Source organism: Terrapene carolina, unplaced genomic scaffold (genome assembly GCF_002925995.2).
Source record: "Terrapene carolina triunguis isolate 2854851 unplaced genomic scaffold, T_m_triunguis-2.0 Scaffold103, whole genome shotgun sequence".
NCBI classification, from domain to species: Eukaryota; Metazoa; Chordata; order Testudines; family Emydidae; genus Terrapene; species Terrapene triunguis.
Genome location: NW_020664454.1, coordinates 2799499 through 2822968, shown reverse-complemented (window position 1 = coordinate 2822968; position 23470 = coordinate 2799499). Strand labels below are relative to the sequence as shown.

The following is a 23470-nucleotide window of genomic DNA, read 5'->3' as shown; positions in this document are numbered from 1 at the left end:
ACCGGCACATCTCTTCACTCAGACATCCGCACGCGCTCACTTCTTGGTCCGTATATTCCCCTTAAGTCCCCAGGTGCTCCTGCTGCTGGCGGTCACTCACCTTCCAAGCTTCAGATGGGCATAGAAACCACAAGAGCTTCAGAAGCCACAACTTCTAAACCAGCCTCTGTCAGCCTGAGGGGCCTTCTAGCCGCCCAGCGACTCACTAAGGAATTTAAGGTACTGTGGTTATTGCTGTAGAGATGCTCCCAATAAGAGCCACTTAAGAGCAAGGCTCCAGTGACCCCCTGGTTCTGCTGTGTCCCATAGCAGTAACCATCCCCCTCGAGCAGACACCAGGAGGATTCAGAACAGGAGCGAAAGAGGCTGGTATTGCTGCTAAAAGCATCTATACCCAGGTCCGGTTAATGGGCACAAACAGTAAACCAAAGTCTGGGGCCCTGCTGCCCAGTGCAACCTCCACAACTCCCAGCCCTCTGCAGGCCCACAGCCTTTGCCCCCCCCAACACCAGCAGGTGATCATCCCCCACAGGCAGTGGGAGAAAGCCCAGTGGTTTTGACCAACCCCATCACTGTCAGGCTGGCTCTGACTGCAGAGGTTTGAAGCTGTGCTGTAGAGCTCCTGGCCCTCGCTAGCACGGTTAACAGAGACATCCGCCTGTGCCCCTTTCCTGGGGCACATGCTCGGTACTGGAGGGCATCCCTGACTCTCTTTATCATCCCACCTGCCCTTTGAAACTGGCCTCTGCTAACAGGATTAGCCCTGGGATTAAATCCATTTTACTCACGGCAGGAATCGATGATGATGTTTTTAACTCCCCCCCCATGTAGCTTACCTGTTTAAGGCAGCTGCTAGCAGTGGGCTGGCCATTGACTCTGTGGTCCAGCCACAGCCACTGTTTTCTGGCGGTGAGGGCTCAGGTAAAACGTATAATGCCTAATACTGGGGCTCAGGCGTTTTCTGTTGGGAGCCAGTACCAGGATTTACAGTATAGCTAGAGGTGCCAGCTAATAGTCTGACACTGGATAGCTCCCATCTCAGCCACACAGTGTATTAAAGCAGCCTACTCCCCTTAGTTAAACAAACAAAGCCCGAAGGAGCCCTTAGAAAAGTGCTACAGTAGGAGCCTAGATGTTAACCACAGAGTCTGGGACAAATTCCAACTCTGGCAATGACATTCTAGCTAAATTCCCCTAGCCCAGGGCAGGGAGTAAGGGGAGCTGGGGTCTGTTCCCAGCTCAGCCACTGACCGTCTGTGTAACCTTGTCAAATGACAGCCTCTCAGCTGTAAAACAGGGATACTGACACCGGGACCTGCCTCATGGGGATGGAGTGAGGCTAAGCTCAGTAATGTTCATAAGGTGCTTTGAGATCCCCTTATAGCAAACAAAATAAGGCTGTATTTGGATGTTTATAAGTCAAAGGCAGGCTATGTGAATGTAGATAGTTCAATATGGCTGTGAATATAGTCTTGTTCTTCACTCCCTGCCCTAAAATGTTGTGTATTGTTGCTGCCTTCAATTCCAGAGGTGGCTGTATTGCAGTGGTAGGTGAAGTGATCCCTTCCCTGTCTCACAGGGACATTGCAAAGCTTACTAAGATCACCTTTGTAAAGTGCTTTGAGATCCTTTGATGAAAGATGCTGAAGAATGGCGAAGTGGTACCGCAGTGTCTGCAGGCCCCATTGTACTGAGCCGTGCACGTGCCCACAGTCAGACACTCCCTGCCCTGAAGAGCTGCCCAGTGTGTGGGTATGAAAGGCGGGCTGGAGCTTTGTTGTCTTGCTCGTGTATCTTAGCACCTGGTAAAGCATGCATTTGACTTGTAGAACCGAGCCACTATGAAAAACAAGTCAAGACTCCAGATCTCTCGTCACAAGCCCATCACCATCATTAATGAGAAGGTACGTGTTCTGTCTGCCTAGCGCAGGGTCACTCAGATGACACACTCAGTGCAGTTTTCTATTGGACATTCCTATGGCTGAGGAGAATGGTGACATCCCCTCAATTAGCAATGAAGACTGACCACTCGATGCCAATAACAGTGGGACACACCACAGTGGAATTGCCCTGTCTAGGAACTGCTCCAAGGGCTTTCAAGATCTGGACTGGGCTGGACTCAGGCCTCTTTCATTGACTAGGATATGTGCATGTTTCAGGTACCACTGTGGTCTACATATGATAGATCCAAAGAGCTCAGCACCCCATGTGCACTTATTCTGCTGCCTAAATGGAACCTGAGCTTATTTGGAAATTTGGCCCTTTGGGCCTGATCCAAACCCCACGGACATCAATGGGGTTTGGATCAAACCTATAGGAATGTGTCTTTTCTAGCTGATGAGGTGTGGTCCCAACTTGAGTAGCCTAACACCAGTTAAAATCCTAGTGAAGACCAGGCAGTTGGTAGTTTTTCACATATTAGTGGGTTGAGCTAAAGACTATGGAAAATCCTAGATCTAGTACTAGGATTTTACCTCATGTTAGTTACCGTGTGTTAGTTAACTTGAGCTAAGAACACACCTTGTTTCTGAGTGAAGACAAAGCCTTAGTATCTGATTTTCAGTGGTGCTGAGCCCATAACTCCAGTTGGGGTCAAAGGGTGCCTTGGGTCAGGCCTATGCTGTCCAGAATAGCCTCCATTGCTACGCTCATGGATAAAACTACAAAGGTGGTGATTAGCCCTCGCCTTGCTTGGAACAGACTCATCAGCCGGGCTTAGAAAGAACATGGGTCTGGCTGGAGAATCTTGCCCGCATGCTCGGGGTTCTGCTGATCGCCATATTTGGGGTCGGGAAGGAATTTTCCTCCAGGGTAGATTGGCAGAGGCCCTGGAGGTTTTTCGCCTTCCTCCGCAGCATGGGGCAGGGGTCGCTTGCTGGAGGACTCTCTGCGACTTGAAGTCTTCAAATCATGATTTGGGGACTTCAACAGCTGAGTCAAGGGAGAGAATTATTCCAGGAGTGGGTGGGTCAGCTTTTGTGGCCTGCATCATGCGGGAGGTCAGACTAGATGATCATAATGGTCCCTTCTGCCCTTAAAGTCTATGAGTCTATGCTTCCTCCAGGCTCGATTATTGTACAGGTGGCCAGAGCACTCTAGGTTCCGCCTGCTTTCCTCCAAAGCATGCATCCATCGCTGGCCACTGTCAGCAACAGGCTGCCTGCCTGGATGGCTCACTGGTCTGGTCTGGGATGGCAGTGCCTAGGATGCTCGTCTTTGTGTGGTTTATCTTCCCCATTCCATCCAGCTGCATGCCGTGTCCCCAGTTGCTGCTATTTGTTGTACCCACTGGATACAACATTACTCGGGAAGCCAGGAGAGGGGGTGGAGAGCTCTCTACCAGGTGCTCCTAGGAGACAGCATATATCAGCCTCATGACACGTTCACCCTCGTGTGACCTGGGGCCTGCAATTCAGCTGCTGTGCCTGAACTGAGGAATCCTCATTTGTCAGCCAAGCAGTCCTGGGCTAGAGGGTGGGGGCGACGGGATGAGGAATAATGGTGACCAGCCAGGTCAGTCCTGTCAAATAGGAGTCTTGCCATTAACAGCAAGGACCTCTGCATCAGGACCACAGTGGATTAGTTTGTACTGCAACCATTTTGCTTCACTGGAAACAGAGTTACGCCATATCTGGGTCTCACACAGTTTCTACCAGGGAAGAATCTATAAACCACAAGTCGAAAAAGACTTGGATTCATTTTAAATGGAAGGGATGTTATCAAACAGTGGGACTTCAGAGCTGATCAAGGGTTTAAAGACAGTACCAAGTAGGGAGAGGAATTACTTAGGCAGGAACACGAAGTAATGAGATGAAATTAAGAAAGAGAATATCTAGGCTGCATATCGGAAAAACCTTCCTGGCAGTGAGCTGCATTAGACGGTGGACTTGTCTCCTTGGGGAAGTACTGAAAGCCTCATTGCTAGGTTGCGGGTCTAGCACTGGAAATGTCCTGTAGGGACCAATCCTGCATTGGCCGGGAGATGAGCTGATCTCTTTGATCCCAGCATTCTGACATGAAATGAGCCATCTGCATCTCCAGAGATGACTCTACACACACACAGCACTAAGAATCCATTTCATAATTGATGCAACAATCAATATCTAAGCATTTTTTCAATGAAACTCTTCCTATGGGATACTTCTCTGTTCTGCTCCTAGAGTCTGTTGAAAAGTGGGGAAACCCATCTTCCTTTAGTAAGTAAAGAGCCCAGGCACCATCCTGCCAACTGAGCATTAGTGTCACACACAGGCTGGGGCTGGAGTACAAGAACAGCCTGTCTTTGCAGCATGGCTTTCACGCTCAGCACACTGAGCAAGGGCCCCTACCTCCTCCAAACGGGGCTGCCTGAGCAAGCGAAGGTGTAAATCCAAGCTTGGGCAGAGGGAGTCTGTGGAGTGGGGGAGAGCGTCTGTGGAAACTGGAGAATAAAGATCATTAGGGCCTGGCCAGAGGTGGGGTCTGTTTAGAGCAGTGGTCCCCAAACTGTGGGACATACTTCCTCTCACTCCCAAGAGGGCACAGAGGAACGTTTAGAGGGGCAAGCCCCCACGGGGGGGGGCAGGGAGGGAGCGCCCCGCTGCCCCGCCCCCATCCGCAGCTCTGCCCTCATTCCCTCTGCCCCCTAGGCCAGCTCCACCTCTAGCCCCAGCTCCCCCCACATCCCCAATTCTGCCCCCAGCTCCGTCCAAGCTCCTCTGCTGAGCCAACTGTGCAGTAGTGTGTGTGTGTGTGTATGGGGGGGCGTGGACAGACTCCATGACTGGTAAGGGGAGGGTGCGACAGGAAAAGTTTGGGCACCACTGCCTTCGAGATTGCTGTGCCGACAGCTGCTGTTTAAGGCTCTTCACATTTCCAGGGCCACCTCCCACACTAAGGGGAAATTCCCCTGAAGAATTTCCCTCCTCCAGGGAATGCAGATGGCTGAGCTGGTGGAGCCGCATACAAAACTGCCACCCTCTCTCCCTGCAGTCTGCCTTTGTAGGATTGCAACCCAATAATATTCACAGCCTGGGCTGTGTGTCTCTCACTCCCCTCCCTTCTAGCCATGAACAAAGAGAGAAGGCTTAGCAGCAGAAGGGCCAGACCAGCTGGGCAGGGTTGTGCCCCATCGTGTTCCATATGTGCTGAAATATCTAGGCATATTGGGGTGGAATGTAAAGTACAGTTCCAGTTTTAACTCTCCCATTCTTTGCCAGCTTGAAGTTATACCCCTGCATTTTCAAAGAGCTGCACTGGGTACATCGATACTGCAGCTGGGAGCATGCGTCTCTGCTCGGACACGGACGCGATTTGCTCAAGCTTGCGTACTAAACGTAACAGCGTAGTTGGGGGTACCACAGGCAGTGGCTCAGGCTAACTGTCTGAGTGCACAGCCGGGATTCCGGGTGGATTTGTCCTCAGGTGGCTAGCCCAAGTCTCCCCCTGGGCTACCCATGGCTACACGGCTATTTTTTGCATGCTAGCTTGAGCAGAGCATCTGCCTAGCCTCCCCAAGTAGGGAAGCATGCTCCCAGCTGCAGTGTAGACATACCCACGGGTGTTTAGCAAAACCTCTAGATTTTCAAAGCTTAATGCGTGTGAACAAGTCTTCGAAAATTTGGCTCATAATGGTCTGAGATATGATGCCTTCCCCTGTGTTCCTAGCCAGGGCCAAAGTACAGCCAGTGACTGAAGAATCCATCTCAGGCTTTATGAGACCCAACATATGTTGGGACAGGACTTGGGCAGTCAGCATTGGGTAGAAGTCCTACTAGAGCGGATAGGTTCACAGAACTTCCCCATCTACCATAATAGTATAGTGGCTGCACCCAATATGGTTAAAACATGGTTTGATATTCCAGTGCAGACCTAACCAGATTTTAACCATGTGTCCGAATTGGGCAAAAGTCCTGGATATATCTTAGCATTTACCTATGCTGGGGAACCAGAACCACATTTTGTGTTGTGGGGATGACTGTATTGTGAGCCAGCACACTGACCCAGTTCCGTTAATGTGCTTGTGTGGGTTAATTCGAGACTCCCAGTAATTGGAGTCAACTCTTATTGACTTGACTGGAAGTTGACTGGTTAAACCCCAGGTAGCTCTTTGAAAATGTAGAGATTCATATTGTTGGAACAGAATTTATTGTGGTTCAATTGTAACACACACACACACACACACACACGTGTGTGTGTGTGTGTTTGTACAGGGTCTAAAACAATGGGGCCCCAATCCTAAGGGCGCTGGACATGACTGTAATACAAATAAATTAATTAAATTATATTATAAAGTTGGGTCTTTGTTACAGATTCCAGTCTCGTCTGCAATACCGAAAGAGAAATTCTCTTGTGGCAGAGCAGAAGAGCTGCTAAGGGAATATTTACCAACCAAACTCGCCAACGTTACTTATGAGCCTGCAAAATGTGCCAGCCTCACTATTGCTTTAAGTGAAGAAATAAAACACTTGGTCAAGCAAGTCACTCCTCCTCGGTATAAGTTAGTTGTCAACGTCACCATTGGAAACAAAAGCAAAGATGAGACTGTGGATATAGTGGTGACTAGCCAGTGTCTGTGGGACCCTCATTCAGATAACTTCACATCCTCCCAGTACGTGAATGAGACACTTTTTTGTGTTGTTTTGGTACATGCTGTTTATTTCGAGTAACAATCCAAATACATCTCCTTCGCATAGGAAGAGCTTAGGTATGTTACTAGCTACAAGTAAAGCGAGACGCTGAGACACGGGTGTTTGATGACAAACTTGGAACTGTGCCATAGCTACAGCATACACAGTATGCAGAAACTCTAAAACAGAATAAAAATGCTAATTAACAGATGAATTTAAAGATGTGGAGAGAGACTATGTGCACCGTACATCACGTATACACTTATGTGCGCAAGATGCCTTGTCATATCCGTAACAATACCTGGCTCTTACATAGTGCTTTTCACCGGTCTGTCTCAAAGTGCTTTACAAAGCGAAGTACGTATCATTCTATCACTGGATGTACTTTTACTAACAACTATTGTTTTCCATTAATAATGTTTTAAAATGGAAATTATGATACCCAATACTTTTATTTCTGAGATCAACCATCTCCTCCAGTCTGTTACATCTGGCTGAGCCTGGGTCTGCATGGAACTCACAGGCAGTTTGGACTTGTTGCTAAAGAATCCCAGGGACAACTCCTAGCCTGCACCTGCCAGATGTTCTGCCTCTGGCAGAACAAATTCAGCAGCTCCACTCTCTCCTGCCCTTGATTCAGCAAGGCGCTTAAGCCTGTGCCTAACTTTCAGCATGTGAATAATCCCATTGATTTTGTTTACTTAATGGTCAGCAAGTGTTTAAGTACCTTGCTTGAATTGGGGCTTTTGTTGTTTTCTACTTTATTTTGTATCTCTTTTAGGGGGAGGGGTGGTAGTGAGGAATTTTATTGAATAGATTGTGTTTTCTTCATTCCTTCATCTCCTCTGGGGTAACATAGCTGCTTTGAGGCTTTGTAACCAGGGCCGGCTCCAGGCACCAGCACAGGAAGCAGGTGCTCGGGGCAGCCAATGGAAAGGGGCGGCACATCCGGGTCTTCGGCGGCGGGTCCCCCGGTCCCTCTTGGAGGGAAGGACCGGCTGCCGAATTGCCGCCGAAGAATGAAGCGGCGCGGTAGAGCTGCTGCCGAAGTGCCGCCGATCGCGGCTTTTTCTTTTTTTTTTTTTTCTTCGCTGCTTGGGGTGGCAAAAAGCTGGAGCCGGCCCTGTTTGTACTCTGGAACAGCTAGTAAGGTGCAGCCCTGCAGGCCTCTATGCACTGCCCCTTCCTCCCCCCACAATGCTAGAGCAGAACAGCCCCGTGGAAAATCCAAACATTATTCCAGATATGAGGCAGTGTTCCTGGGAAGTTCAGAAAGTCAGTTCTGGCAGCCCTCTGCCTATGGAAAAGTCAGGCAGTCACCATGAAACAGCTTTTCTAACTTGAAAATAGCTTCAGTTTCATAAACAATAGAGACTATAAAATGCTTGGGAGCAGGTAAAGCAAATAACCATCATCCCTAAGAAACTGAGGTTTAACAACAGCTAGAACATCATGCACACACTTTCTCAAATAGATTTTTAGGATACATTTTTATTCTCCACGTGAAGTGTTGTACACAAATGATAAAGGATTTTACATTTTTGGGGTACACCGGGCAAACCCATACCAGTGCATCAACACATCATGGGGCAAGGCTTCATAAATGCCCAGTGGCCAGAAGTATTAGGGTATGTCTAACTGCATTGTAAACCCGGGTCTGCGGGACCCGGGCTCATGGACTCGGTGTTCCCAAGCCTGTGTTTGAGCATCCACACTGCTATGTAAACCCGGCTTTACAAGTGCTGGATCCAGGTCTCACAGCCGTGTTAACGCATCAATGCTATTACGCTATGGAGACCTTCTGACTTGGATCTGTGGTTTGACCTGTGTTCACGCTGCAAAAGGAGAGGGCTTGGACTGGAGTCACAGCAGGAGTTGGGCTCTGACCCACTGCCCTATTAGGGCCCTAGGACCTGCGTCCTGAGTGCTTGCTGACTTAAATCAGACTGATTTGGAATGGGGGCTTGTAATAGGGTGCTGGACAAAAGGCACTGACTCAGCCCCTGTTAGCTCAGAGCCTGCTAGCTCAGCTCCCAGTAAGGGGAAGAGATTGGAGCTGACAGGCTGTGGCTGATTAAAGCCCTAAAGGAGAGACACCTGTGCGCTTGATGGGGGAAGGCCTATAAAGCTAGCAGGAAGGAAGTAGAAGGGGAGGAACAGGAAAGTGGGGACCTGTTGCTCCCAGCTAGCTGTAAAAGCAAGCTGTTCCCCAAGGGGTTACCTGCCTGACAGCAAACTGTATAAAGCTGTATATACGTGGTGGTGGGAAAATACAAGGAAATAAAAGGGCACTGGTGATTGAAAGAGTGGTCTCTCATGAATTTGTGCCACGAGCAATGAAGGGCACGTCTACAGGGCTCAGGTTCAAACCTGCGTCAAAGCCTGGTCTTTTGTGCAGTGTAGACATACATTTAAAATCCCTTATGGCAATAACCTCTGGATTAAGAGTTCCCAATAGTGCAGTGACATGGTAGACCCAAATGGCTTTCAGGGTGTTAGTACCGTGACAACGATGCACAGATCAGAGCAGTTACTTACCTTCTCCTTTTTAATTACAAAATGAAAGTGATGACACAAAAAAATGAGATAAAAGTAATGCTAAATGTCTCTTTCATGAAATTCTGAGTTACTGCTTCCACCTTCATTCTCCTCTTTCCTAGCTGTGCCACGTTATTGTCAGCTAGCCTATAGGGATTTTTAAAATAATATATTAAGAATTATCTTAAAGACACTGTATACAATATTTTATACAAAAGCATATGAAAATATATGCACGAGAAACCCAAACAGGTCAAAGGACAAGTTCAAATTGATGTTTGCATAGGAAACAGCAAACAGGTGCATGCTTGGTCTGCATTTCTTTTCAGAGGAAGCCGGTCTGGAACACACTGCTAAAATACAAAATAGGAATCCTCTTTGAGTCCTATGGCTTTCAGACATCTAGTCATATCTTCATTAAATGCTACCGAGCCACAAATCAGCACAAATGGCTTTCTTCTACAGGAATTTATCATTTTCTTAATCAAGTTCTCAGTTATATGGCCAGTGTGTGTGTTTTCTTGATAGCTCCAAGGAAGTTTTTCCAGGGAAGATTCCTGGAAAGGCAAAAAGTTTACACTGTATCAAGTTATTTTAGAAAAAAAGGATGATTAACACTTTGAAGAGTTAATGCTTAGACCAAACATCTGACCTCCCTTGACAGAGTTTCATCTGAAAGTTTACCCTTCAGGAATCCATCTAGGTGGTTTCTTCCAGGTCAATAATTGATGTAAATGAACCACTGCGACAGCTGTGCTTTTCCGGGACAATGAAAATCACAAAGCCCAGGATGAATCAGGTGTGAGCTGGGAACAAAGCATTCTCTGTCAAGGGGATCTGGCTGTGGAACAATCTTTCAGAGGAGATTGGGCAAATCCAGAATCTGACCATTTTTAGGAAATGTTGCAAAACATTCCTCTTTGAGACAGCCTTCCCATCAGAAGTGACACTCACAATATGAAGACCTCCCTCTATTCCCAACCCCCTAATAACACCCCTCTGCAAAAATAAAACCCTACCCCAAGCAGAGTTTTGACCCTAAAAAGGGAGAAATGCCAGACATTCCATGAAGTCCACTAGGGCCTTTGCCACTGTTAGTGATTTTATGTGGAAGGTGCTCACATACTACCATGATGGGCAGCAGTATAAAACTGATTGATAAGTAGACAGATAGAATTATAAAAAGGAAGCTGTACAACTTGGTGTAAGATTAAAACAAACCTCTTATGAGAGGAAATCACAATGAGACAAGATAAGAGAAAAAAACGTATGGACTGCCATGTACTGATTAGTGTCAAACAGGCACCACTGCCCTGTACAGGATGAAATTTCAAGACCTCCTCAATGTTTGTGACCATCTTATTCTTTGATGGCAAAAGGGTTTTTAGGAGCAGAAGATCACGAGTTCTATTCCCCATTGCCCATACTGGCCAAATGAGGGACGCAAAAAATGATTCATGCAGGAAACGTAAAATGCTGTGTGATTCATACTGTTAGCATAAACAACTTTCTATAATCTGAGTGCAATGAATCTTTATTTCTGATGTAAATAATTTTCAACAATAAAAGTGAGGGAACACCAGATTTGTGTGGAACATACGTAAATTTGAGACTAAACGAGCAACATCCCTGAAAATGAAGGCTACTTCAGAGGTAGGCCCGTGTCCATGAATTCGGTATAGTTAGCAACTTTAAGTATGTGGCCCCAACATTTTTACACATAGACACGACATTGGCTTCATCAGAGGACTCCAGTGTGAGATAAGTTGATGAGAAGCTGGGTGGATACATGCTGCAAGGTGAGACACCAAGCTGGCAGTGAACATTTGTGATGATTGAAACTAGCTAATCAACGTGAGCAGCGAATGAAAGCAGCTAACAAATCAATGCATGGGTGCTGAAAAAGGAAAACCCTTTGGGTGCAGTTTGTTTATTGTGAGTTTCACAGAGAGCTGAGAGTTTTATAAATACAACTTTTCATATGCAGCAATGATCAATTTGGAGGGGGGGAAATATTCCATGGCGGACACAGTTCAATGGGACTTTCCTAACAGAACCTCTGTCAAGACAGTTCAACTAGTGAGTGATACAGTTGAAAGTCTGCTAGTTAGTATGAACAGGATTTAAGAACATGTTCTCAGACAGATGCTACTGGATCAACACATGCCGTTGGTCACTGGTAAGCAATCAACTTAAATAACACTGAGGCAAAAGCAGAGAAGGCAGAGAGTTGTTCACCACAGAGAGCCCAGGGATGAGTGTATCTATATCAGAATGTTACCTGGCTAAGGACGTAACATGTTCTGACGTTCCAGTATCGAGACTGATCTTGGAGAAGAGGTTTCAAGTAAATATTTTCAAAAGTCTGGAAGCAACCAACCAGGGTTATAAAGGTTTCATCATCTTCATTTTCTGTTATGTACTGGAGAATGGGGAGCATTGGTGCTATGCCAGTTCCAGAGGCAAGCATAAGAAGTTCTCCATACTAGAAATTAAGTGGAGGATTTTGAATGGATTATAGTAATTGGAAATGGAAAAACCTATTAGATGACTCCATTTCTCTGAAAGGGTGCTATAGCAGGCCTATAATATCTGATATGTTTTCTAATGGGGGATTGTGTCAGGTACATTTACACACAACATTTAGTTTTTTCAAAGGCAAGATTTTACAAAACCCAAGCTTAACGGAAACTTTTTCATGATTAAAAAAAAACAAAAACAAATGAAAACCATTTTTTCTTGGATATAAACATACCCCTGAGTTTTAAGCTTGATTTCAGCTAAAACATGCTGAGTCTCAGTTCAGTGCCCCCACTGCTGACACCCCTTGTCAACAGTGGTTTATATTTCCATTGTAGACAAGCCCTCAGATAAAGATGAAAGCACTCAAATCTCATGCTGTAGAGTGTAATTTGGACAGCTGCAGGAAGGAACTCTTTCCTTCTCTGTACAATTGCTTGGTGCATTATGGAAGTTCTCTACCTTCTTCAGCAGCAGTGGACATTACAAATAAATAATAGTAATACTTAGAATTTTGATCCACAGAGCTCAAAGCACATACAAAAGGTGGGTGAGCGTTATAATCCCCATTTTATAGATTAGGAAGTTCAGGCCTGGGGAGGGCTTGATTTTCAGAAGAGCTGAAGGATCTCAGCTACTTGCCCAAGTTCACACAGCATGTCAGGAGAACCCTGGTCTCCTGATTCCCAGTTCGGTGCCCTGCCCACAGGACCACCCTGCCTCCTTTAGCTATGGCTAGGGACTTGATATCAGACTGGATGAACTACCAGGTCAGAATTGATATGGCAAATCCTATGACTCCATACAAAATCAGATGAAGTGCTCACAGCCAAATCAATCACTTTTATTCAAGAGTTGGATTGAGGACAGCTGAGCTGTATCCCAACAGAAAAGTTAGTGGCCTGTGGAAATCAAAGCCCAAAGTTCCATTAGACTGAGAATAGATTTGCAAAATAAAGGGCCCACTCCAACTCCTATTGACTTCAGTGGAAGTTGGATCTGATCTTTTATGAACAAATCTACCTTAAGTGCTATGAAACTTTCAGCTTCCTTTTATACAGGCCACTGATTTATACAGCATACTAATTCTTTGGGACTGCCATCAGTGGGAGCCAGGGGTACTTAGCACCGCTCAAATTCAGGCCCTACATGTGCCCAGGCTACCAGTAAGGCTGGTTCCCCGTGGTACAGTTTGCAAAACCTATTCTAACTTATGAATTGGTAAATTAGCTGAGCAGGCTGGAAGCAGGGCACAGAGATGGTGTTTTGGGACTATTTCGCGATATATTGTGAATGAGCTATTTAAATTGCTGAGCCATATCCACTTTTAAAATACGATCAGTTTTGATGTATTTTGGTAACAAATTACTCTGAACGCAAAAATAAAAGGGAATTTTATTTTTGGGTGTTAGCAGAACTCATAAAATACCCTCCATCTATTATTATTATTCATAAATAATACAAATAATTATAAACAGTTTGAGCTTCTATGGTGACTTTCACCCAAGGGTCAGAACGTGCTTTATGAGCTGTATTTACCAGGGCTTTGGAGCAGAGTCCGGAGCTGGAGCGCAGAGCAACTCCGGAGCAGTGGAGCTGCAGGTTTTTGCCTGGAGCTGGAGCACAGCTCCAAAGCCCTGGATTCACCCTCTGTTGGGATGCAGTCACTTCTGGCAATGCAGCACAAACTTGATCACGAGTTCTGAAGAAGGGGAAGTGAAGAATAACTTTTCCAACTGAAACAGCAGGGGGGATTTCAGCAGGCAGAATGTAATTGCTCTACCTGGAATTTGGCCAGGTCCCTGGGGTTTTCACACTCCTACGTTGCAAGTGCCATGCGATCTCTAACAACCAGAGCCACAATTCTACATCTCATCCAAAAGGTGGGGATTAAGTAACAGTCCCTACGTTTGTGGGAAATCTCTCCAAAATTTGATATAGTCATTTTTGCTGTGAGTTTGGCACCCATACGTGGGATCACTATTTGCAGCATCATGGACATAAGACTGCACACCTCACTGAAGTCTGCATAATCTGATGATACCACATGGGCCAAATAAATATATCAAATGGGTGAGATCTGGCCCTGGGACTAGGAGTTTGATACCTCTGCTCTGGTCAAACTTGGTCTTGAAACATCAATGTAGTTCAAAGTGATGCAAAACAAATTTGCACGCATTTTTGGTGATAACTCTGACCAGTTTTCTTCGTTTCAACACTAATGAAATGGATGCTCAGCAACAGTTGCTAGTGTTTTATAATCTCCCCCACTCCTCCCATTCCTCTCCCTCCTTACATATTTTGCATTCTAACAAGATCCATTTACTCCAATCGACTTCAAATGCTGTAGCACTGTACAGTAAATGTGTGAATCCTTCAAATAATCAAAATAGTAATCTAATTGACACTCTCCCTTTGGTACATTACACAAAGTGAGCTACTATGTGCTGAGCCATTCTGTATCTATTATATAACTAACCTGATTAGGGCTATATGGGAAGCCTCCAAATGGCCCTCGCCAAAAGACTGTGTCTCCTTCAATCCAGGATTTTATATATTGTGACATTAGCCCAGCCTTGTAGCACTATTAAAAAAAATCACACAAAAGGAAAAAATAATTATACTTTGTTGGAAAATTTCCCAGCTTAACGTTAATTACAAAATTATCTCTGTTTAAAACAAAAGGGGGGAAAACATTTCAGGGATTTAAAAAATGACTGTTCTATTTGCAAAATAATATAAACTTGTAACAGTAACAAAAACATTTAACTGAAATGATACTGGATCAAATCCAGCTTGAATAGAATGTAAACACAATACACACTTATGAAGCCTAAGCTTTCTGAAGCTAGGAAAGCCTATCAGAACTCTCATTTACAAAGCACACAAAGAAGAACTCCTTACAGTCAAAAGCACAGCAAGCTTTCTTGTGTTCTCCAGAGCTCAGAACACGGCCATGTAGCACAATTATTAAATGACTGGGAGCTGGAAGTGCATTCTGGGTATTGATATTCAAATGAACACCACATATTTTACACTTTGTTTCAGATCTCCCAGATGCTACAATGGCACAGCAAGTAACTACTGAACCGGAGTCAGATTTCCCATCTGAAATGTTAAAATGGGTATTTTTAGTACAGATCATCTGAATGTGAAGGGATGCTCTGAGATTTTACAAAAATGTGGACATGGACCTCACTAAAAACGGCATTCACAAAAACTGCTCTTCTTCCTAACAGGTACAAAACCACTGTGAAAACACTGTTAGAGACTTCTGCATAAAGACTTCATGTGTTACTGGCAGGAGTCATAGCTTGCCTGCAATAGAGGAGGACACAAAGGGAAATGCTAAAACCCTGGGATCATCCAGTTAGTCCTGTTACCATCCCTAATGGCATCCATGCTGTAAGATACTATCAGAGACATTTTCCATTCAACGGGCCTTGCATCTTGGGTAGTCATTTAACACCTATGCTGAGTGGGTAGAAAAGGTATCATATCAGAATGGTTTGTATGGTAAGCATCTTACACTCACCTTCCACAAGCATAAATGGCAATGCAAGGTATAAGGCAGTAGCAAATTAGCAGTTACTTCATGTTGCCTACACAGCACTGGGCGAAAAGCATTTGGAACTGAAACACTCTCCACATCCAAATATCCCCCCTCAATCTAAATGAGAAATGACTGAACTGGTTTACAATTAATTTTTGTAAATAAAAAAAAATATCTCCTGGGATGAAAACTTCTACACTCAGTTTTATACCAAAAGAAACCATAACATTATAAAATCACTCAAAAGAAGGTGTAAGAGTACGGCTTGGCACTTAAGGACTAGAGGCCTAGGGCTAGCCAACTCTGATTACTGAAGGAACTGCTCTAGCCCACCTATGCTGTGGGACCTGAGGGAGACAGCTGATTCCCCTATCAGGGGCAGCAGGAAGCTGTGGTAGAGAGTGAGGAAAGGTTCTTGCAGGGAACATGAGAACTCAGAGCCAGGAGGATGAACTCCAGCCAAGTAAAGCATGGGAGTGACTGTTAAATTAGGACCCAGCTCTGGAAAGGAGGAATGGGGACTTTCTACTGAAGGGGAGAGAGATATTGAATGGGGGTTGGGGCCTGGAGGGAAATGTGTTTCTGAGGATTGACTAAATTGGACCCCAGAAGGGGACTGTTTTAAGTACTGTGGACTGTGCAGTTCTTAAGGGGAAGAAGGGGAAACAGAGTGACCCTAGGCCACAAGGGGGGGTGCTCAGAAGGTGGCTGACCCTGTTACAGAGGGTTATGCATGGTAAATAGCAACTCCCTCACTCTAAACTGTAGTATCACAAACGTGATAGTGTAACAATAGGAAACAGAGGGGTTTGAACAGTACGTGGATTGCACAGTAATAATAATATAGTACTTCCCAAAATTGCCTGAATAGTGTGAAATACACTACAACCTACACAGCAAGTTATAAAAATGGGTACTTTCTGAGGAGGTGTTGCAGGCCTTTTATTACTGCCAGAGAATCATTATAGTTCCCTTTGGGATGAAAGGTTCTATATAAAGGAAAGGTATTATTACAATCATTACTATTATTATTGAAACGCAAAACCTGTGTAATAAGCGAGTATACATGAAATTTCACAGTCAACTTATAAATGTATCCTATTAATGCAGCTCAAATGTAGCACTTTCCCCCGATTGCCACAACAGTGAAATAACCCACCCATAAAAGTCTTTTATCAGAGTTACACACATTTCTAAAGGACTACATTCTATCATACAAATGAATAATAAATCCTCAAAAGTATAAACTCCTGAGAGACAGGCAGAGGCTAAGAGGTTGTACTCTAATCTGCCTGGAAGCTGTAGCTGTCAGAATTTTACACGTGGAGTAAAATCCATCTTCCCCCCAGAAATTAGCAGAGATATGTAAATATGACCAGAAAGATGGAACTGATTTTGATTTCCTACACAAAATAATTATTTTTGTTGACCCTGGTCCTGCAGTCCTTATTCAGGCAAAACTTCCATCTAAGTCGAGGGGTAAAATCTCGGCCCTGTTGAAGTCAATTGGAGCTTTGCCACTAGCTTCAATAGGGCCAGGATTTCACCCCAAACGGGTCTCAGTATCAGTTTCTAAATGTGAAGACCACAAAACAGATGCTTTATGGTTCTACATATTTTGCAGCAAAATGAACAGTTTCCCTGAAAAGTGTCCTTAAAGCAAACAACCCCTCAACAAGCCTAATTGCTAAAGGTTGCTCTTGTGATAAAGGCACTCTCCAGGGATGCAGGAGAGCTGTTTCATTTCCTGCCGTACCACAAACTTTCAAAATCCTCCATTGGCATTGCCACTGCACTCACATGACAGACTTTAGGGGTGAAAAGGGACCAGAGGGGCATCATTCCCCCAGGGATTCCATGCACAGGATTTAGAACTAAGCCCTGATCCTATTCCTACCATAGTCAATTGCAAAACTCTGGCCTTGATTTTGTAAGGATCACTTAATAGAGAATATGTTGTAAATAATTTATTTACAAGACACCTTTTCACTTTCAGTTTTGTGTATGTGAAATGACCACTCTTATCAGCAAAGCACAATTGCCCCTAAATAATTACAAAAATGCTCCATGACACATACTCCTAATTATTATTCTCATTTGCTAAATATTAACAGAGTGAGTTCTGTAGATTCAATGGAAGAAAAACACAGTCCCAAGTTGTTTACAATCTTATCAAACTAATATAGACTACTTACTTTTATTAAAACTTCAAAGTATCCTTCAGCGTTTACAGGGCTAACTGGAGTATAAGCTCTCTGAACCTCCAAACCATTCACCATCCCTCTGAGAAGAAAACAAGATGGTACAGGAAACCATTACTGGAATCACTGATTGATACTCTTTGGAGTGATGAGCAAAGGCTATTGTCTGAAATACACAGCAGTCTTTCCTCCCCATGGGTCATCCTTTGCTGAGACAGATGTTCCCTCAATTAGCTAAAGATCCAGGGAGTGAAATAACCTCAGATTTCTCTGCAGACCCTTTACGACACTCTTTAGTATTCCTCCAATTCTCTAGGCAATGGCACCAGCTATGTTGCGCTTGTTGTCTGGGGAAGCTAACCAGGCAAAGGAGTGTAACAGACGTTTTGTGTGGAGCAGATGAATGTGCAGTATTGTGAGGAAATGCTATATTGGTAAATTTGAACTGTTTGGGCTAGAGGCTGTTTTTCACTGTTTGTACAGCATCCAGTAAACGTATAATAATAACTGATATATATCAATGGTGCCTATAGTCTGACCTTCTTCTGTATCTGACAGTGGTCACCATGAGAAACTAACACAGATGACAGCTCCTCCCACATGGCCCCTTTTTGGCAAATACTATGCCAGGGGAGGGAATGTTTTTCCTGACCTCAGCTGGCAATCAGCCACAAAGCACATGGACTTTGGATACAATATTGCACGGTGCTTAGCCACCCCAAGCTACAGGGCCTAACATAGAACTCCTGATTTCGTAGTTTGCCTTCATGCCACCACATTGATAAAAATCGTGTGCTGAAACAACTACGTTTTCTCTTTTTCCTTCTGTTAATTGCTCTTCTTAGCCACACTTAGTTCTCTTTTCCCCACCACCAACACAAAGGTAATGTTGGGGAAAAATGAAGCTATGGAGTGGGCTTTCACCATAAAATTAACAAACTTAAACTCATGAGTTCTTTCAACTGTATCATTACAGAAGCACAGAAATTACGATTTACTTGGTATGAAATCTTTGTATATTGACAAACTGCATATTAAGTCACGTAATGTAGCCCATTTAACTAGAGACAAGTACAGTACCTTAACACAATATGTTGTCCTAAACTCAATCCCAGGCTGCTATTTCCTGGCAGCTCAAATTTATACTGGTAGGTGTCCTCTGTTAGCTGTTCCACAGAGCTTATCTTGAAAGCAGTAAATGTATCTGGATTTAATTCTGAACTACTACTCTGCAAGAACAACAATAAGCAATTACTGGGGTAGGCAGCATCCTTTATTTCACTTTTATTTTTAAAAAAACTTGTGTGTGAATTTAGTGCTGGTGAAACTTAGGACCCCATAAAAATGTGCCTTGAAAACTCTAGGGACAAGCACAGATTTGGGGTCTCTCTGCTGGTTTGTTTTTTTGCAGTGTTTTTTTCAAAATCTAAGATGTCATTTAAAAAAAAAAGTTAGATTCCAGATCCTATGACCACAAAGAAAACCTTCTAAACATGACTCAGTGCAATGCTATCTTCCTGAGGGTACAGTGAGAGTTCAGTAGAAACAGCTCTAAGAGAGCTTAACATCCTAATGGGGACTTAACGCTGAACTCTAATGACCATTTTAAAAACCAACACTGTTAATTATTTCACTGCTGATTATGTTAGTAGAAACATCCTGCTTTACCAGCATGGTTGGATTTATTTGAAAGGGCATTTGACAGGAATAAAACTATGTTTTGAAGAGGCAAATAATTGACTGCTGTGTCAAATGTTAATTTTTTATCCTCAATATATGAACCTGAAAATGAAGGTAAAATAAAAGTTGTCTAAGGTGAACAGTGAACGCTATCATAGCAGAAGAGATGCTGACACTCTCATCTCTGCTTTTTTCCCTAAAAACTTGTTGCCTCAAGCTGTGGAGTCACCACCTATTCTACACAGGGCACATCACTGTAATATCCGAACACCCTCAGTAGTGCATTAAGAATGTGAGTAACACCTGTCATGTGTTTGTTCTCTCATCCTCTCAACAGAGAAAGACGTATGTGCAGGACTTTTTTTAATATACATGTTGCTATGTATTTATGTTAGGGACAGAAAGACCAAAGAAATGCACCTTGCACTTGGACCGGAAGGTGGTGAAGTTTATGATGGTCCTTCATTTTCTGGGTGAGTTCATTCGAGTTTCAGACTGGCCCTGAAGAAAGTTCTGCCACCTGCACAAACAAGCTTTAGCCTTATTTTATCACCTTCATGTGATGTGAGCTTGCTGTAGTGGCACCAGAAACTGCACTTTAATGAGGTACATAATGAAATCCAGAGAGTTTGGGAATTTCCATTACAGCAGGTACACCTCTACCTCGATATAACGCGACCCGATATAACACGAATTCGGATATAACGCGGTAAAGCAGTGCTCCGGGGGGGGGGGGGCACGCACTCCGGTGGATCAAAGCAAGTTCGATATAATGCAGTTTCACCTATAACGCGGTAAGATTTTTTGGCTCCCGAGGACAGCGTTATATCGAGGTAGGGGTGTATTATGGGGGAGGTCTAAATTCCTCTAATAAAAGACCATTATAGATCACCCCACCCTCAGCTACACAGCTATCAAACGCTTACAAACACAAATGTGATAAAAGTACTGACTGATTGGATGCTATGAAGAAGGCCTTTAAAGTCCCTACCTCCTCCTTCTGTTTGGTCAGGAGGCTTCTGTCTTTCTTTGCTTTGGCTTCTTCCCACTGGGCTAGCTCCTTCTGATACACATCATAGACACACGGTTTGCAGCCACTGCCACAGCACTGAGATTGCAAGGGTTCAGTGGGCATAAGAGAGAGCCAGTCATCCTCACTTTCACTCATTACCTACAAAACACAACCCAAGCATCATTCACAGGGCTACATATTTTAAGAAAGAGGCACACATGAATCTGGTGCTAGCTATCTGCTGCTTTAGAAACATCCATCTCAATATGTTGAAGATTTAATTCAGGAGGCATCCAAACTTTATCTAGCTGAAGATATATTTGGCTAACTTGATACAAGCAATGCTCCATCTTCATTTGAGTGGCTGCAATCCTCTGCTTTAATACAGAATTGTTATACTGCATATGACCAATGGCCCACAAAGTCCAGTATCCTGTCAGTGACTGTGGCCAATACCAGATGATGCAGAGAAAGGTGTAAGAAACCCATGAACAGTTTGGTGAGTGGTTTATGCCCAGCAGAATAAGTGTCTGTATTGCGTATACATTAGACAGGAAAAATAATGTAACCGTGGATGTTCTCAATATTCATATAAGTTGCTATATTTTTTAAATCCTAGACTCAGCTTCAATGACCAAAGAAGAGCATTGTGACCTAGGATTTATTATCTCTGTGGGCCACACCCCTACATTAAAGATGAATACTTGGTGTGCTCTGGTCCCATCTTTATCTTGCATCTTCTTCTAAATCCCCTCCTTCAATACATCTTTATTAAAGTACTGTATTCAACATATAAAGTAGCATTCTAAAACGTGGCCTGCAGCTGCCCCCGCTTTTAATAGAGAGGTTCAACCTCTGGGAGGCTGGAAGATAAGCGATGCTGGAGAAATACAGGTGGTGGTCAGAGAGAGGAACTTGACAGGGAGCAGTGTTTAGTGAAATCAGTCAAGTGAAGGGCCATTTTGGTGAGCAAGAGAGTTGCTACAGGGTTAGAGATCGAATAAGTAGGCGAGGGCAAGCACTGGTAGAATTATCTTTAACTCCCCATCCAAATATCCTTATATCAGACACTCCTAGATCATGTCCTATCAAAAGAAGTCTCAAAACTGACCTCTGTGGAACATCATAACTTTTTAATGCACTGCTAAACTTGATATTATTCTCAATGCTTTGGCATATACCGATGAAGAGTGCTAGATAAGAGCTAGATATTATTAATGCTGTATCGTTCAAAAATGAAGAAAATTATAAAACCACAAGTGGTAGCGTTGAAGAATACTTAACACCTATAACCATTTTCATTTTCAAGGTGCTTTATGGGCATTAAAACTTATCTTCACACTTGTGACAAACATATTATTATTCTCATTTTACTGATGGAGAAATAGAACACTAAGGCCACCATTTTGAAAAGTGGCCACTGACTTTAGCAGTCTAGCCACAGGGAGCAACATGCTGAGCATCCATAGCAAAGTCAATAGGAGTCGTGGGTGCTCAGCATGTCTGAAAAGTTAGGTCCTAGGTGTCTGTTATCTCAAAATAAGTGGCCATTAAAAAATTAGCCTTTGTGACCTGACCAAGGCCAAAGATTAATCTCAGTTGTTAGCACAGGGCCTACAACTCATGAGAGCTGACTCCTAGCATTGTACTCAGACCGTGCTACCTTCCACCCAAGGAATATTCTTCTTTCACCCAAAGATAGTAAGTTCCTTGGAGCAGGTACTATGCCCCTATCTTTCTGTTGGGAAAGAGCCTAGGACATCAGGGAAGGCAGGTCTCTGCTTTGGTGAGTTTCCAATCTGGACAAACGGAGAGTAGACGAAAGGAGCCTGTACAACACAGGAGCAGTGTTTGGGGAGGGCATTCAATACGCCTCTCAGTTCTGTGATTCAGGTACGGCTGTAGTATGATAAAACCATCTTCCCCTTGCAGTCCAGCCCAGCCATGCAACCCCATCATGCTACCAGGCAAAGGCGAGACTGGGAGCCTGCTGCTCCCTGTAGCTACGGGAGGTGGCAGCTAATCATCCCAGTTGGTGGGACCCAGAGTCAGGGCAGATTGCAGAGCGGCTCTCTTGAAGCCCCAGCTCCCGGAGTCATGGGATTAGGGGAGAAGCTCTGCATTCATGGATGGACAGGTCCAGTCTGTGCCACGGCAGAGACAGGCTTGGAAATGGGGCCCCCAGCTAGGGTTGTCAGGTGTTCAGTTTTTGACCAGAACCCCTGGTCAAAAAGGGACCCTGGCGGCTCCCGTCAGCACTGCTAACCAAGCCACTAAAAGTCCGGTCGGCGGCACAGCATGGCTAATGTAGTCTCCCTGCCTGACCTGCCTCCCACAGCTCCCGGAAGTAACCGGCATGTCCAGCTCCTTGGTGCGGGGCGGCCACTGGGCGAGCGCTGGCTCCGCAGCTCCCACTGTCCGGGAGCCGCGGCCCACAGGAGCTGTGGGGGCGGCACCTGCAGGCCACTTCTGGGAGCTGCCTGAGGTAAGCGCCACCTGGCCAGAGCCTGCATCCCGAAACGCTCCCACACCCCAACCCCCTGCCTGGAGCCCCCTCCTGCACCCCAAACCCCTCGGTCCCAGCCTGGAGCCCCCATCCTGCACCCCAAACCCCTCGGTCCCAGCCTGGAGCCCCCTCCTGCACCCCAACCCCCTCGGTCCCAGCCTGGAGCCCCTCCTGCACCCCAAACCCTTCGGTCCCAGCCTGGAGCCCCCTCCTGCACCCCAAACCCTTCGGTCCCAGCCTGGAGCCCCCTCCTGCACCGCAAACCCCTCGGTCCCAGCCTGGAGCCCCCATCCTGCACCCCAAACCCCTCATCCCTGGCCCCAGCCAGAGCTCTCACCCCCCCACCTCGCCCCAGCCCAGAGCCCCCTGCACCCCAAATCCCCAGCCACACCCCAGAGCCTGCATCCCCAGCCGAAGCCCTCACGCCCCTGCCCGGTGAAAGCGAGCGCAGGTGGGGGAGGGCGAGCGATGGGGAAGGAGTGAGCGGAGGGCGGGGCCTGGGGCAGGGGCGGGGCCAGGGTGGTCGGGTTCCCGCGATTAGAACGTTGTCAATCCTGCTGGCGGAGCAGGGCCCAGCGCCCCTCCGCTCCGCTTATGCCTCGCTATAGCCCACGTGGGGTGGGCAACACAGGACATGGCGGGGGGGGGGGTTGCTCAGGGACTGACACTCCCCTCCCCTCCCTCCCGGCAGTGACCGACTCCCCGGGCTCCTCGTCCTGCCCCGAGCCATCCTCCGGCTCGCGACCTACCAACGGCCGCGACGCCCTCACCATTCGCGGCCCCCAGAACCCGACTGGCGCGCGCCCCCTTTCGTCGGGAGGGCGGGAACAGAAAGAGCTTACCCACGAGTCA

The 23470-nt window shown here is 45.5% G+C and overlaps 1 protein-coding gene across 1 annotated transcript; it reads right to left on the bottom strand.

Moving 5' to 3' along the window:
* Window positions 1-9045: 9045 nt before the first annotated feature.
* Window positions 9046-23432, bottom strand: LOC113405128 (NADH-cytochrome b5 reductase-like). Its single transcript, XM_029911592.1, has 7 exons — window positions 23368-23432; window positions 20092-20271; window positions 18501-18649; window positions 17415-17502; window positions 14146-14250; window positions 11428-11631; window positions 9046-9703 (listed from the first exon to the last, which is right to left on the bottom strand). The coding sequence occupies exons 1-7, from the start codon at window positions 23389-23391 to the stop codon at window positions 9500-9502; spliced, it is 954 nt and encodes a 317-aa protein (XP_029767452.1). The 5' UTR covers window positions 23392-23432; the 3' UTR covers window positions 9046-9499.
* Between the last annotated feature and the right edge of the window lie 38 nt (window positions 23433-23470).